Here is a 12,985-nt window from a genome sequence, read left to right as displayed (position 1 = left end):
TCCTTTGTATCTTTTTTGATAACCTGTATGATTTAAAAAGTGTTTGCCTGCCTTTATGTTTTAATGAACATAAACTTTATCTGTGGAACCATTAACAGTTGGGGTCAGGGTGGGAGATCACTCAAGAGAAGAAAAATTCAATGTGGTTTTCTAGTGCAACTTGATTATATTGAGCATGCTCATTTTTTTGGAATAATCAATTTGGGAAGACAGGCAACAGTGAACAGAAAACTATGACACTTTCACTGAAAGGACTCTTACTACTATAATAGTAATTACAGCAGCCAATGTGTACTGAGCCCTTACTTATATGCCAAACAGTGTGATACACACATTTTACTAGTTCATCCAATCTCTACTTTCAAGCTGTGCTTTTGTCTTTCTATGAATAGGGGTGCTGAAATACCAGCTCATGTCTTATTTAGGGATTTATTTTTGCAGTGATTTGCTGTTTTCTTAACATGTATTATAAGTACTTTCACTGTTTAGTAACACCTATGGGATGATGGAGTTTACTTTCTCTGTTAATGGTCTAACACTTTATATTGTTTCCTTTCTTTCTAAAGATTTAAATCCATTAGAGACTAATGTGTTCCATACCACTGTTTATAAAGATTGTTCAGTCGGTTCCCAAAGATAGCGAGAAATATGCACAGCGGCTGGCTATGACTAATAACAGAACAGAATTGAGGAGCCAAGGCTGAGGCTTGGGTGACACGTGCCTATAATCCCAGAACTCACTTGGGAGGCTGAGGATCAGGAGTTTGAGGTCAGTCGGTGAACTTAGTATAAGGCCAGTCTAGGGTCCACGACACTCTTTTTAAAAGCTCCAATCAACTGCAGGAGAGGGGAACATGTGAAGTACATAAACAGATTTGCAAATTCATTCGTACCTACTATGTTAAACTCCAGTACTTACTGTGATCCTAAAGGTCACATTTTGTGCTATGTATTACAGCTCCTTAATCTCTACAGAAATGTTCAAAAGTCCAAATTTTTGGATTAGGGATGTTCAACCAGTAAATTTGCACAAATATTCCAAAATCATGGGAACTGAAATTTTAGAAAATGTTTGGTTCCAAACATTTCATGTAAGATATTCAATCTGTATATAGTTTCAAAAAGACACCAAAAAACTGTTTTATCTTTCTTTTTATTACTTCTCCCTGAAACAGGTAGTTGCTATGTATAACAGGCTGTCTAGAACTCAGAGAGATGGGTTACCTCTGCTTCCAAGTGTTGGGATTAAAGGCATGCACTACCATGCCTGCCTTTTGTTTTGTTTTTTCTGAGATACAGAATCACTATGTAGCCCAGATTGTTTTCAAATTTAAAATCCTCCTGCCTTAGTCCTCCAAGTGATAGAACTACAGGTGTGTACCACCATAACCAGCTCAATCTGTATATGGAAGAGGCAGATCCAGAGGAAAAGAAATGTAAGCAATTAAGTAAACAGAAATAAATGTAAACACTATGCAGGACAAGATGGAATCGTACCACACAAGAGATCGACTTTGCCTTAGACAGGAGAGGAGGTCATTCAAGACAGAAGCAGAGAAAACATACAAGTACAAAATACCACACCAAGCACTGCAGATTCAGAGTTCAGTTCATCTTAACTTAGTGGAGACAAAGGTAAATAACAGGGAGTAAGACAGACAATCAAGCAAAAACCAGTTTCCATGAGTCTTAAACAGTGCACATAACAAACTGTACTTCATACTGTCCCGTCACCTCTGAGACGGTTTTAGGTAGAAAGGGACACTCAGACTCTCCAAGCTAACTGCAAGCATTGTAACAAACTGGACAGGGAGGGTTTTTTTTGGTTTTGGTTTTGTTCTTTTTTTTTTTTTTTTTTTTTTTTGCCCTTCCAGACACTGCTTCAGCTCAACACATATACTCAGAGGTACCAGCAATAGTTGCAGGTGAAGACTGAATTTTTAATTCTAATATCCCCCAAATCATTGCTGCAATCCCTGACTATCAAGGGTGGTAGCCACTTCCTGATGTTATATTACTTTTAGTGTTGTCTTTTTAGTCTTCTCATACCTAACTAATCCTCCATATGAATTTCTCAGTTTGGAAGTATCTAGTGCACTGCTGACTTAAGTGACTGTCACAATAAAAAGGGAGAAAAGGAAGAACGGAGGGAATAAGGAAGCTCTTACAGGAGACAAGGGAAAGTTACTAAGGCGGCAAAGCAGTTGGGATGGAGAACGCATAGCCGGTCTAACTGGCACAGCTGCCCTCACAGGCTACTAGCAGGAATGTAGAAAAGGTACAGTTGCTGTGAACAGTGACTTGGCAGGTCCTCAAAAAGTTAAACCTGGCCAATCTTAAAGGAACTAAAAGAGTGGTCACACAAAAAAATCTGTACATAAATGCAAAACAAAACTACTATTCAAGAGTCCTAAAGAAGAGCCCAAACGTTACTAATTGATGAGTGAAGTGTGGAATACCTACATGAGAGAACCACCTTCTATAAAAAAGAACAAAGTACTAATATTGTAACAGGGACAAACCCTGGAAACATGTATGTAAAAATCAGACACAAGGCCAGGCAGCAGTGGCGCACACCTTTAATCCCAGTCAGCACTCGGGAAGCAGAATTTGAGGCCATCCTGGTCTACAAAGCAAACTCCAAAACAGTCAGAGCTACATAGAGAAACCCTGCCATGAGACTAAATAAAAAGCAGACACAAAAGCTATACTGGATGATACATGATTCCCTTAAATGACATATTAGGAATGTGCACATTAAGGCAGATAGTAGTTACTGGCTGTCAGGGGCTGGAAGGAGAAGGGTTTTGCTACTGACTGCCCAGAGCACACCTTGTCCTGACAGTCACTGCACATCTGCACTTAGATGGTCTGTGCCGTCCTAGTCACCATGTCACAACACAAAAGGTCTAGATAAGTCCCAGGGAAAAAAGCTGAAACCAACAGTTCAAGATTTCTATTTTGATGGGGGAATAAGGATATTAAAGAACTTGTCATAATAAAATAGAAGATTATAAAGTTCTTTTAAAGTAGGAATAAAGGAAACAAAAACTTATTTCTAAGTTCTTGAAATTAGGAAAACAAACATTAGAGAATATAAAATGTGTACTACTCCTTAAGAGGCAAAACTACCATTAGTTCAAAATGCTGAATAAACTGAAATATCGGAATTTTGAAAACAAGGACACTAAAAGGCACATATTAAGCTGAAGCAAGCAAACTCAGGGTGTCCTGCAGCTTTCAGTCCCTTCGTCCAGCAAGCTCAGTCGGTGTTCTCAAAGGAGACGCACCCTGTGCTCCTCTCCTCTTATATATTCACTATATAGACTCCCGAGAAAGCTGATACAGAGTTATAAACTGATGTAATCACAGGTTGCATCTACAGGTTAAAAATACAAAAAACAACCTTGAATTTTCATTATGTATTACAAAAGCAAGTAAGTTACCAGTAGAGGGCGCTCAAAAGGGGGAGAAGAGCTGGTCGCAGCTTTAGAGGAAAGTTTTCTTCAAACTGCTTTAAAAGACTATTTTCAAGTCAAAAAGTTTTAATACAACTTTGGAGTAAGGAGACATAATGCACAGTAACCTAACTTTATAAAAAGTGAACTTTAAATCTATGTCATACTTAAAAATCAAAATAAAAGTTATCACTGGGACATGAATTTGGTAAACTGGGCAGTGTTTAAAACTGTATGTAGCTCATAAGGCTTTAACCTCAGAATGGCTGGTATTCTGGGCTAGCTCCTTTCTTTGCTATCTCTAGTTGAGTTTTGTGAGGACTTCACATGAGATGTAATAACCATGTCCCACTAAGAAGTTAATTGAAAAACTAGTGCACTTCATAAAAGATAAAACATTTCAGAACAGAAGTCAAGGTGATTTGCATATATACTGTCTCCGATATTAACAAGTTCTACGGCAGTTTTCTATTATGTAGCTGCCATCAAGCAGTCATTAGTAAAGTCAAGTTACAGTAAGTATACTATTTAGTCTAGAAGATTATTAAATATTTTCTTAGTTTGAAAGACAGCTACTTTTTCACTTACCAGAGTGGAAATATCACCTGTTTCACAAAGTTTTAAATTCAGTCTTTCCACTAACTAGCTTGAGGCAAGTTAGAATACCTCACAAGTTTATAGATAAAAATCAAAGAAGCAACAGACTGTTCTCTTTCACCTCCTAGGATATTTTACAAATTGTAAATCACTTTTTAAAAAGTGGCGGTATTATCATTTAAAAACTTTAAAAAGCTTTCTGCCATTTTTATATAAAGAAACTAATGGAACCCAAAGGACAAGCACCTCACCAATGGCTACATTCCTAGCCCTCCTTATTTTCACCTTAGGACAGGGTCTCACTGAGCTGTGTGGGCTGTCCTTGCAGCTGCTCTGTAACCCAGGCGGGTCTTGAACTGAAAATCCTTCTGCCTCAGAGTACTGAGTAGTATCTGCCCCCCAACCAGCTTCTATGCTCTCATTTTCTCTCTGGCATTTTTCATCAATTGAAACTTCTTGTGCTTGTAAGGTGGCATTTTTGGTCAATCAAATCTTTCGTTCTTTTGCCCTTCTTATAGGTGAACCACACCAAGAAAGGACCATGTCAGTTCCCTCAGACTTGCCAAAGATTACCTTGGGGAATGTCAGGTTCAAAGTGCACATGTTATCAGTGCTCCCCAGAGTCAAGTCTTCTGGCTTGGGAGGAACCATAATCAAGATTAGAAATTTAAATGTACAACTTTTTTCTGCCTTCCTTATACATAATGGATTATTAGGTGTATATTACACTTTAGAAGTGTGAGCTAAGGGCTTCCTTAGCTTTAGTTCTCCATGCTCCCACAGGTCTGACCTCAGGCTGTATACATGCACAATGCCTCTGACATAACAGGAGACAGCATAAAGGAACACATTTTCAAGGAAAATGGAGGGTTCTTCTGCTGAAAGCATCTTCCAAATTCCAGGAAAACTTCCACATTTCATATGCATTCTATTAAAACTTCCTTTTACATTTGATTTAAATGGTTGAACATGCCAAGTAACCTTGCATTTAGAATACCAGTCAAAATGAGTGAACTTTTTGATCGTCCTCAAAGAAGCAGAACTACATACAGCACTGAGCTGACATGTCAAAATAAGTGTGTACAGGAGAGTGCACAGGAGCTCTGCTTCACTGATGTAACTTTTCTAACTTGGAAAGCAAATAAAAGTCGTTTTTAAGTACAATCTTTTTGGAGGGTGGTATACTACTACTAAAATTATTTGACACTTCCTAACAATTATTTAATCAACCTTCAATGTTCAAAGTTATATAACCATCTTCCCAAGCTCACTGCCATCAAAACCCAGCAGAGCACACTGTTTCTTCAAGACATAACAGAGAACCATACCAGGGCACTGTGACCTACTTGAGATTTCATAGCTATGGGTTCTGAAGCACTACAAAATCCTTCAGAAGTCATTTTTTTTCTTTTTAAATTGGTTCATGAAGTAAGGATGTAACATGGTGAGTAAATGACTCCCCAGCACAAGCTAGAATGAGCATGGAGGCACATATCCTGCAATGGAGTTCTGTCACTCAAGGGGTGGAAGCTAGATGATCAGGACTACATGCTAGGTCTCAGCTACCTGAAGGCCCACCTTGGGGTGCATTAGAACCTATCTAAGAACTAAGAATGGTACATTCGAACAAAGAAAGAAAAGGCAAGAATCAGGATATCATCACACTGCAGTAATGACGCCTAAGAATTACTCTAACAATAAGGCTATTTCAAAGTAACATTTACTTCACACTTCACTGATATTAAATTTAATATATTTAGACTACACATAAATATGTGAACAATTACCTCAGAAAAGGAGTTAACAAGCGCAGTTGAAGAATAGCCCTTCCTGCTAGTCTTGGAGGTTAAATAAATTCTTCTTTGGTCTGGAAAACTTGAACCTATTGACAGCAATAGAATATACTACCTGATTTTTCAAGATCTCTTCCAAGTTCTAATTCTATTATTTAGCAGTTGGCCTTTAACTGGTTAAGATTCTATGAAATGAAAATATCAGAATATAATCTTGAAGATCTTACTCATCAAGCTGTACTGAGCTTAAAAAACTTAACCATCAATTGATTCTATTTTTCTATTTTAATCAAATCTCTCCTCCCCATATCACCATTCCAAGAAATCCATAACAATAAAATGTTTTCAACACTGTACATGAGGTACGTATCTTTAATCTCAGCATTTGAGCAGCAGAGGCAGGTAAATGGATCTCTGAATTCAGAGCTAGTCTAGTCTACACAGTGAACTCTAAGACAGCTAGGGCTACATAGTAAGACCCTGTCTAAAAGACACCAAACAACAACACAATAACAACAAACCATAAAACAACAACAGCAACAAACCTCCCAGGAACAGGTAAAATGGAAATACAAGGCACCGCAGGCATCTTGAATCTTATTCTCTGTGACATGTTCTCAAGTGAAGTGTGTTTCCTTGTACCTGTGGCTCAGTTTTAAAGCCTTGCAACTAACGGACATCATATATATCTGAAACAAGTTTTAATATAATTTTCTAATACATATAAAATGATAAAAGAGGTATCTTTTTCAAACAAAGGAAACCATCATCCTTTACAAATTGTATGTAGGATATAAAGCAACATTTACCTCTATCGTAGGATCATACTCATCCACAAAGTGATTCTGAATTAGCTGTATCGTCAAGGCACTCTTGCCTACGCCACCAGCTCCAACTACCACAAGTTTATACTCAGTCATTTTCAGCAGGCCTTATAATAAAAATAGTAAAATATAACTAAATTAGAACATGTATCAAACAAAATTATCAAATACTTTATCAATATTTTAACACTCATCTTTGTATGTAAAACTCTATAAAGTATTCTGAATTCAGTGACCGCAGAGACACAGAATAACTGGTACATCACTTATAACTTCCCCCATCAACACTTCATACAAATACAGGGATACCAGGACTTTCATCTTCTATCATGAGCTTGTTTGATCTAAACAGCCAGAGTACTGTTTTGTAGCAGCTAATGGCTCTCAAAGGAATGTATCATGACTTCACTCAGTACAATATCCTGCACAGTACTCTATACCCTGTGGACACACCCGTATGAGCTTGTTGACAGCTATCCCAACACCTACCCTTACAGTGTTCTTTGTTCACTGGATTGTAAAGTTACAAGTTAGGTCTCCTAATTTGCCAACAGCTGCAGAAAACTGTCTTAAAGCCATCAAAGCAGTTCTGCAATGATAGGCAACAGAATAGGAAGCTGGGGTCAAAACTGAATTGTTGTGGGGAAAGAAACACTTAAACAATGAAGCAAATAAAGATAATATTTGATGGCATTTTAATCTATACACTATCTGTGGGGAATGGGATTAACTATTTGGTGTGAGATCAGATCAATTATAACATATCCTTTGAGTACTAAAAACAGTATCTCTGCACAAGAAAATAAAATTGAATAAAAATCAGAGATAAAGACTATTTTTGGCAAGAAAAAAATGTGAAATATGTAAAGAGTTTCTCAGTAACCCTGTGGCCTCTACCTTGCTTACAATACACTGCACCCCAACAGGTGCACTAAGCACTGGCAAATAGAACACTGTTATTTTCTAGTCTGCTATTCTAAACATTTTTTAAATAAAATTAATATATTCACTTTATCTCCTTTCCTTGTATAACACATATTATTACAAATAAAGAAATATATGAATGCAAAAGAACGGCACTAAAGTCAAGTATTTATTATAGAATAAGTAGTTCCAGGTCAATGTAAGTATATATAGTGTAAAGAAACACAGACACCAAGAGGGAAAAATGTAGTTTGTTTTTCCAACATACCGTCCTCCTTGCCCTGTGCCTGAAGCTCTCAGGAACAGTAGCACAAGGTCAGAAAACCACGGTTGTTAGACCTTCATCCAACTCCTGCCCACTTCGCCCCACCTATCCTTTCTTGTTGCTTGTCTGGGGCCATCCTGTGAGCCATTACTAACCTAACTTACCTGTTTGCCTTCAAGTTTTATAACAAATGTAGATCATGGCAAATAGGATAGATGAAAAGAATCACATGGAATTGTGACCTTTGCCCCTCCCTCCTGCAAACAGTGTGGCTAGCTTACAAGAGCAATTTTGGGTCCCTAAAACTCTGGGGTAGGGAACAGGATTAGGAGGTTAGAACGATGTTCACACAATTGTTTTTTAGCCTCCTACTATTACAAGGACAGCTGGTTCTCTAGGCCCTGTAATCACAATAAAGAGAAGCAGATGCAGATATGAGATGTAGATATGAAAGAATACAGTTATCTCCTATGAAGACACAATTAAACAGATTGCTAATGTGTAAAACAATGAATGCCACTCTAATTCTTTGTTCTAGAAAAGTTTTTTTTCATTAAAAATGCATACATGTTACCAAAAGGCATTTTATTTCTAATCCTAAATAAGCTGAAAAAATGTTACTTCCAATATAGTAAATACTGGTATGCCCCCCAAAGATTTTTGAGACCCTCAGTAATTTGTTTACAGATGTAAAGGAGTTCTACAGACTAAAATGTTGGCTAATTTAGGGTACACTGTGAACAAATATTGAATCACTTGTGCGATTAGAGAAACATCTCCTGGTACTTATTTACACAGTGGCTTTTGCTGGAAATAAAAACTGAGTCGGGTTTTTTAAAGCTAGTAATATTTAAGTCCACTAGGAAAAAAAAAGTCTTACTCAAGAAAATCTTAAGCCAGAAAGCGCCTCCCCACCCCCCCTCAACCCCTCCCCCCCAGTTACAAAAGGTAGTAATAGTAAAGGGGCTAGATTCCAGCAGTAAAATTACTAGCCGCCATCGCTCACAACCAAGGATGCTTGTGAATGGCTACAGTTTCAAATTAAATATATTGACACCTAGCCTATCTGATGTCTATTGTCTATCACATGGGGGGGGGGGGTTTCAGCAATCTGTCCCTTGGTCTAAGAGTGACTGACACCAGTCATTTGTTGGCAATTCCGAAGTGATTATTATGAGGAGACTTTTTCAACATTTCTTCTCGGATGATTTTTCCACGACAAACATAGCATGCCACTCTGCTCTTAAGTCCTGAGCTGCTACTCGGGCCTGAGACAATTTCAGTGGTCCGCCCGATTGCTACAATGAACTCTGGAGTCTGGAAGGGGCAAGGGACAAACCGCAGGACTGAGGGGAGAGAGGACGGCAGGCGACTCAAACTTGACGCTGTGAGCCGAGCTGCCTGCGCTCCACTCGGGGAGAGCCCCCTGCCTCGGCTCTCGCCCGGTTCGTTCCCTTGTGTTTCCGCGACACAAAGCCACTCGGACTTGCCGCATTAACTTTTCTGCTTCCGTGTGGGTCGCTCGCGGGCTTTCCGCGCAGGGCGTGGGCCACCTGTTCTGCCAGCACCATCCCTACCTCCACCTCCTCCTTTGTGGCCGCGGCAATGTCACAGCCCTTACAGGCGTGGGGGAGGGGAGCGGTCGCGAACTCGGCGGCGGCCGCCTTTCCCCCCAACCCCGGAGAACCACGACGCCCTCCGGCCACTGGGTCCCGGCACCTCCCGCCGCGACCTCCCCGGGGACCCGCCGCCCGGCCGGCCGGGGCAAGCGGCGTCCCAGCACAGCCCGCGCGCCCGACAAGTTGAGCCGGGCGCGGGGCGCGGATGCCGGGTGCAGCCGAGGCCGGGCGCGGAGGCCGGACGAGCGCGGAGGGCCCGCCGCGGCCCGGAGGAGGAAGGGAAACTGCCCGGTCCGCGGAACGGCCGCGGCCCCGACCACTGCGCTCCGCGCCCGCCGCCCCGAGCCGGCTTCATTCAGCGCCGCGGCCCCGCCCGGCCGCGCCGAGCTCCGCACCGGGCAGCGGCCCAGGAGCGCCGCCCGCGCCCTACCTCTCTCTCCGCGCCGCGGAGCCGCCGCGCCTCAGGCTCCCGCCGCCGCCGTCAGGCCCGCGCCGCGCTCGCTCCGGGTCCGAAATGGCGCGGGAGCGGGACTCCGGGCCGAGCCGCCGCCGCCGCCGCCTTCCCCAGCCGCCTCAGCCGCCGCCACAGCGCTGCCGCCTCAGCCGCCGCGGCCGCCGCCTGCCGAATCGAGCCCGGAGCGCGCGATGGGCCCGGCAGGCGGGCGTGCGGCCGCAGAGCCAGCCGATCGATGCGCTCGGCGCTCCGCGCTGCCTCGGCCGCGCGCGCGGGAGGGAGCGGCCGCGGCGCTGCGAGCGGAGGACAGCGAGGGCGGGAAGCGGCGGCCGGGACGGGCCTGGGCGGGGGCGCGCGAGGGTGGTGCCGAGAGGGCGGCGGCCCAGGCGGACCCCGACCCGGGGCTCCGATCGCCCCGCCTCGCCGCTCGCACGCCGCCGCCTGCCCCGCTGCTCCTCCGGGCGCGCGCGGCGCCGCCGGGGGCGGACCCCAGCCGCTGCCCTGCACGGTCCCAAGGCCTCCCCACCCGGACCTCCTCTTTTGGTTTTGAGACAGGGTCTCTCTGTGTAGACCAGGCTGGCCTTCTGCCGGGATAGCACAAGGAGAGCCGGTTTGTAGGAAGTGCCCTTGCTCCACAGGACAGACCTGAGGAGACCTGCCCGCACCGGACGCGAGGCAGAAGACACCCGACATTCATTCATCGGTTACCACCGCAGAGTTAAAGAGGGAGGCAAATAAACGTACATTCCTATGGGCTTCACGGACACCCCTTCTAGAAAATTCCATCAGTTGAGGCCTGGAGAGCCAAGGCCTCAGCCCAAAAGTCTGCCCACCCACCCACTGTCTGTCCTCACAGCCACCCTCTAAACTGTACACTAGCTCTCTGAAGTGATGTCACTCTTTGTACCCTATCACCTCTCCCTCCCGGGAGGCCCATCAAACAAGGAGGAAGACGGGAAAGAAAGAACGTGCCTACTCTGTGTCAAGTAACTGCTAAATGTTTTTGGGCAGACCGTATTTAATTATCACAGCACCCCCGCGAGTTAGAATCATCTCCACTAGTTTACAGATGCAGGAAGGAATTTACGGAAAGGTAGAAATGGCGTCCACATTCACACTGCTAAGCTGAAGGACCCTAACTCAAGAGTATCTCAGTCTGCCTTGAGCTTCCCCGTGGCTCACATTCCAAGTCACATAAAAACAAAATTCTAAAATCCTGTACTGCAATTGACTACTGGCTACCTTATCTTCTGCCCTGTCTCAAATTCCACCTTCACCTTGATTCCTGCCTGCTCTGTGAATGGGGAGGTTGCCTTCTTCCTCTGAGACAGTTTCCAAAAACTGTCTCCTACCTACCAATGAATGCCCAGAGCCTCCTATACCTCAGGCTATATAGGTCTTGTTTAAATGTCTCCTTTCTTAAGTGAGAGCTTCCTTCAAGAACGTCCTTGGTACTGCAGTCTCCCCTCAGCCCCTGAACACCACTCTTAGTTTTCTCCAAGACACTCATCACCATTTAGTGTCTTAGAGTTTCACTTTGATTTTCTTTGGTTTTTTTTTTTTTGTTTGTTTGTTTGTTTGTTTGTTTTGAGAGGGTCTTTATGTAAAATCAAGCTGGCCTCAAACTCGAATAGCTCCTCCTGCCTCTGCCTCCTGGATGAAAGACTTATGGGACTATGCCTGGTTCTCTTGATATTCTTAACGCCTGTATTTCCCCAACAAAGAATAAACTCTGTGGGTACGAGGATTCTGCCTTGTCTTGTTGACTGCTAAAGTTCTAGTGCCTGTAACAGTCCCGACACAAATAAGACATCCAGGAAAGACATGAAACGCCAAATAAACAATCCAGGCACCCTCTTTATGAACCCTGAGACTAAATCCTTGCTTAGAGTTCTTTAAACCCGTCAGTGTCTGACTTTATCGTCTTATGCAATCGGCTTTGACACTCACCAAGGTCACCTTCTGATGAACCACATCCTAGGGTGAGGAGAAAACTATCTGCTACACAGCAAGCTCTTACAATTTGTTAAATTAATCTGCGCTTATTGGAATGTTGTTTTGTACCAAATCACAGATTATTCTGTGCTACTTTAAGCCCACGATAAGCATCGCTCTCTCTCACAGCTGCTAATGCAGTGTCCTCTGCAATTGGTACTCTGCTAACCATAAAGGGACTGCAATGCTCTGTGGAGCACTCCGATGCTGGTTATAAAAATTCTGGCAGCCGCAGAAATCTTATCCATTCACAGGGTCTCAGTTATCACCTTGGCTCGTGGTCGCCAAGGCGAGTTCCTGTTCCGGTTTCTTCTTGTGACTTTGAGAAAACCCTCTGACTAAAACCAACTTAGGAAAGGAGTTTATTTGGCTTATACTTCCAGGTCACGGGCCATCTCTGAGAGATGTCAGAGCTGGAACTCAGGCTTGAAGCAGAAACCGTGGAGGAGCACCTCTTGCCGGCTCACTCCCAGGCTGGTAGTCAGCTAGGTTGAGCCAAGGACCACCTGCCTAGGAATAGTGTTGCCCATGATGGGCTGGATCATCCTTAGTCAATTAACAGTCCGGGAAGTTCCCACCTCCCCCAACTGCAGTCCCTCAGTGTAGGCTTCCCTCCCAGACAACCATAACCCGTTCCAAATGGACAATTAAAGCTAAGTAGGACAGTTCCTTCTGTAGGTCCCGTGAACCCTGCTTTCCAGTGTCACCTCACAGAGGACGTCTCCTTTCAACCCCCCAGCAATTCTTACATAAGCTGTGCCAGGCCTTTCCATCCACGCCCTGGCACTCTCTTAGGAACAGCCACCTCCCCCAGGGATCTTCCCTTTGTTTTCTTAACACTACAGGGTCCGAGGCCGAGGCGGGACGTGGGAGGGTTGGGTTTTCCATGGTTCCAGAATCATCTGCCATGCTAACATAAACCAAATGCCTATCCCTCACCCCACCCCCAACCAGGCATGCCATGCAGTCGGTAGATCAGAAATCTTTTAACAAACCAAGAAAGAGATCCCAACCTGGCAGTTAGCACACTGATACTCAGTTCTTGGCAGCCGTCCT

General features: G+C 43.8%; 1 protein-coding gene across 2 annotated transcripts in view; it reads right to left on the bottom strand.

Moving 5' to 3' along the window:
* Positions 1-10,079, bottom strand: part of KRAS (KRAS proto-oncogene, GTPase) — a 31,488-nt gene extending 21,409 nt beyond the window's left edge. For both annotated transcript variants that reach the window (XM_080913928.1, XM_080913927.1), the window contains exons 1-2: positions 9,911-10,079; positions 6,658-6,779 (exon numbers count right to left, since the gene is read on the bottom strand). In XM_080913928.1, coding sequence (XP_080770054.1) covers positions 6,658-6,768 — 111 coding nt within the window. In that variant the 5' untranslated portion in view covers positions 6,769-6,779; positions 9,911-10,079. The remainder of the gene's footprint in view (positions 1-6,657; positions 6,780-9,910) is intronic.
* Between the last annotated feature and the right edge of the window lie 2,906 nt (positions 10,080-12,985).

The sequence above is a fragment of the Micromys minutus genome (genome assembly GCF_963924665.1).
Source record: "Micromys minutus genome assembly, chromosome: 3".
In the NCBI taxonomy this organism is placed as follows: Eukaryota; Metazoa; Chordata; class Mammalia; order Rodentia; family Muridae; genus Micromys; species Micromys minutus.
This window is presented reverse-complemented; position numbering and strand designations above follow the sequence as displayed.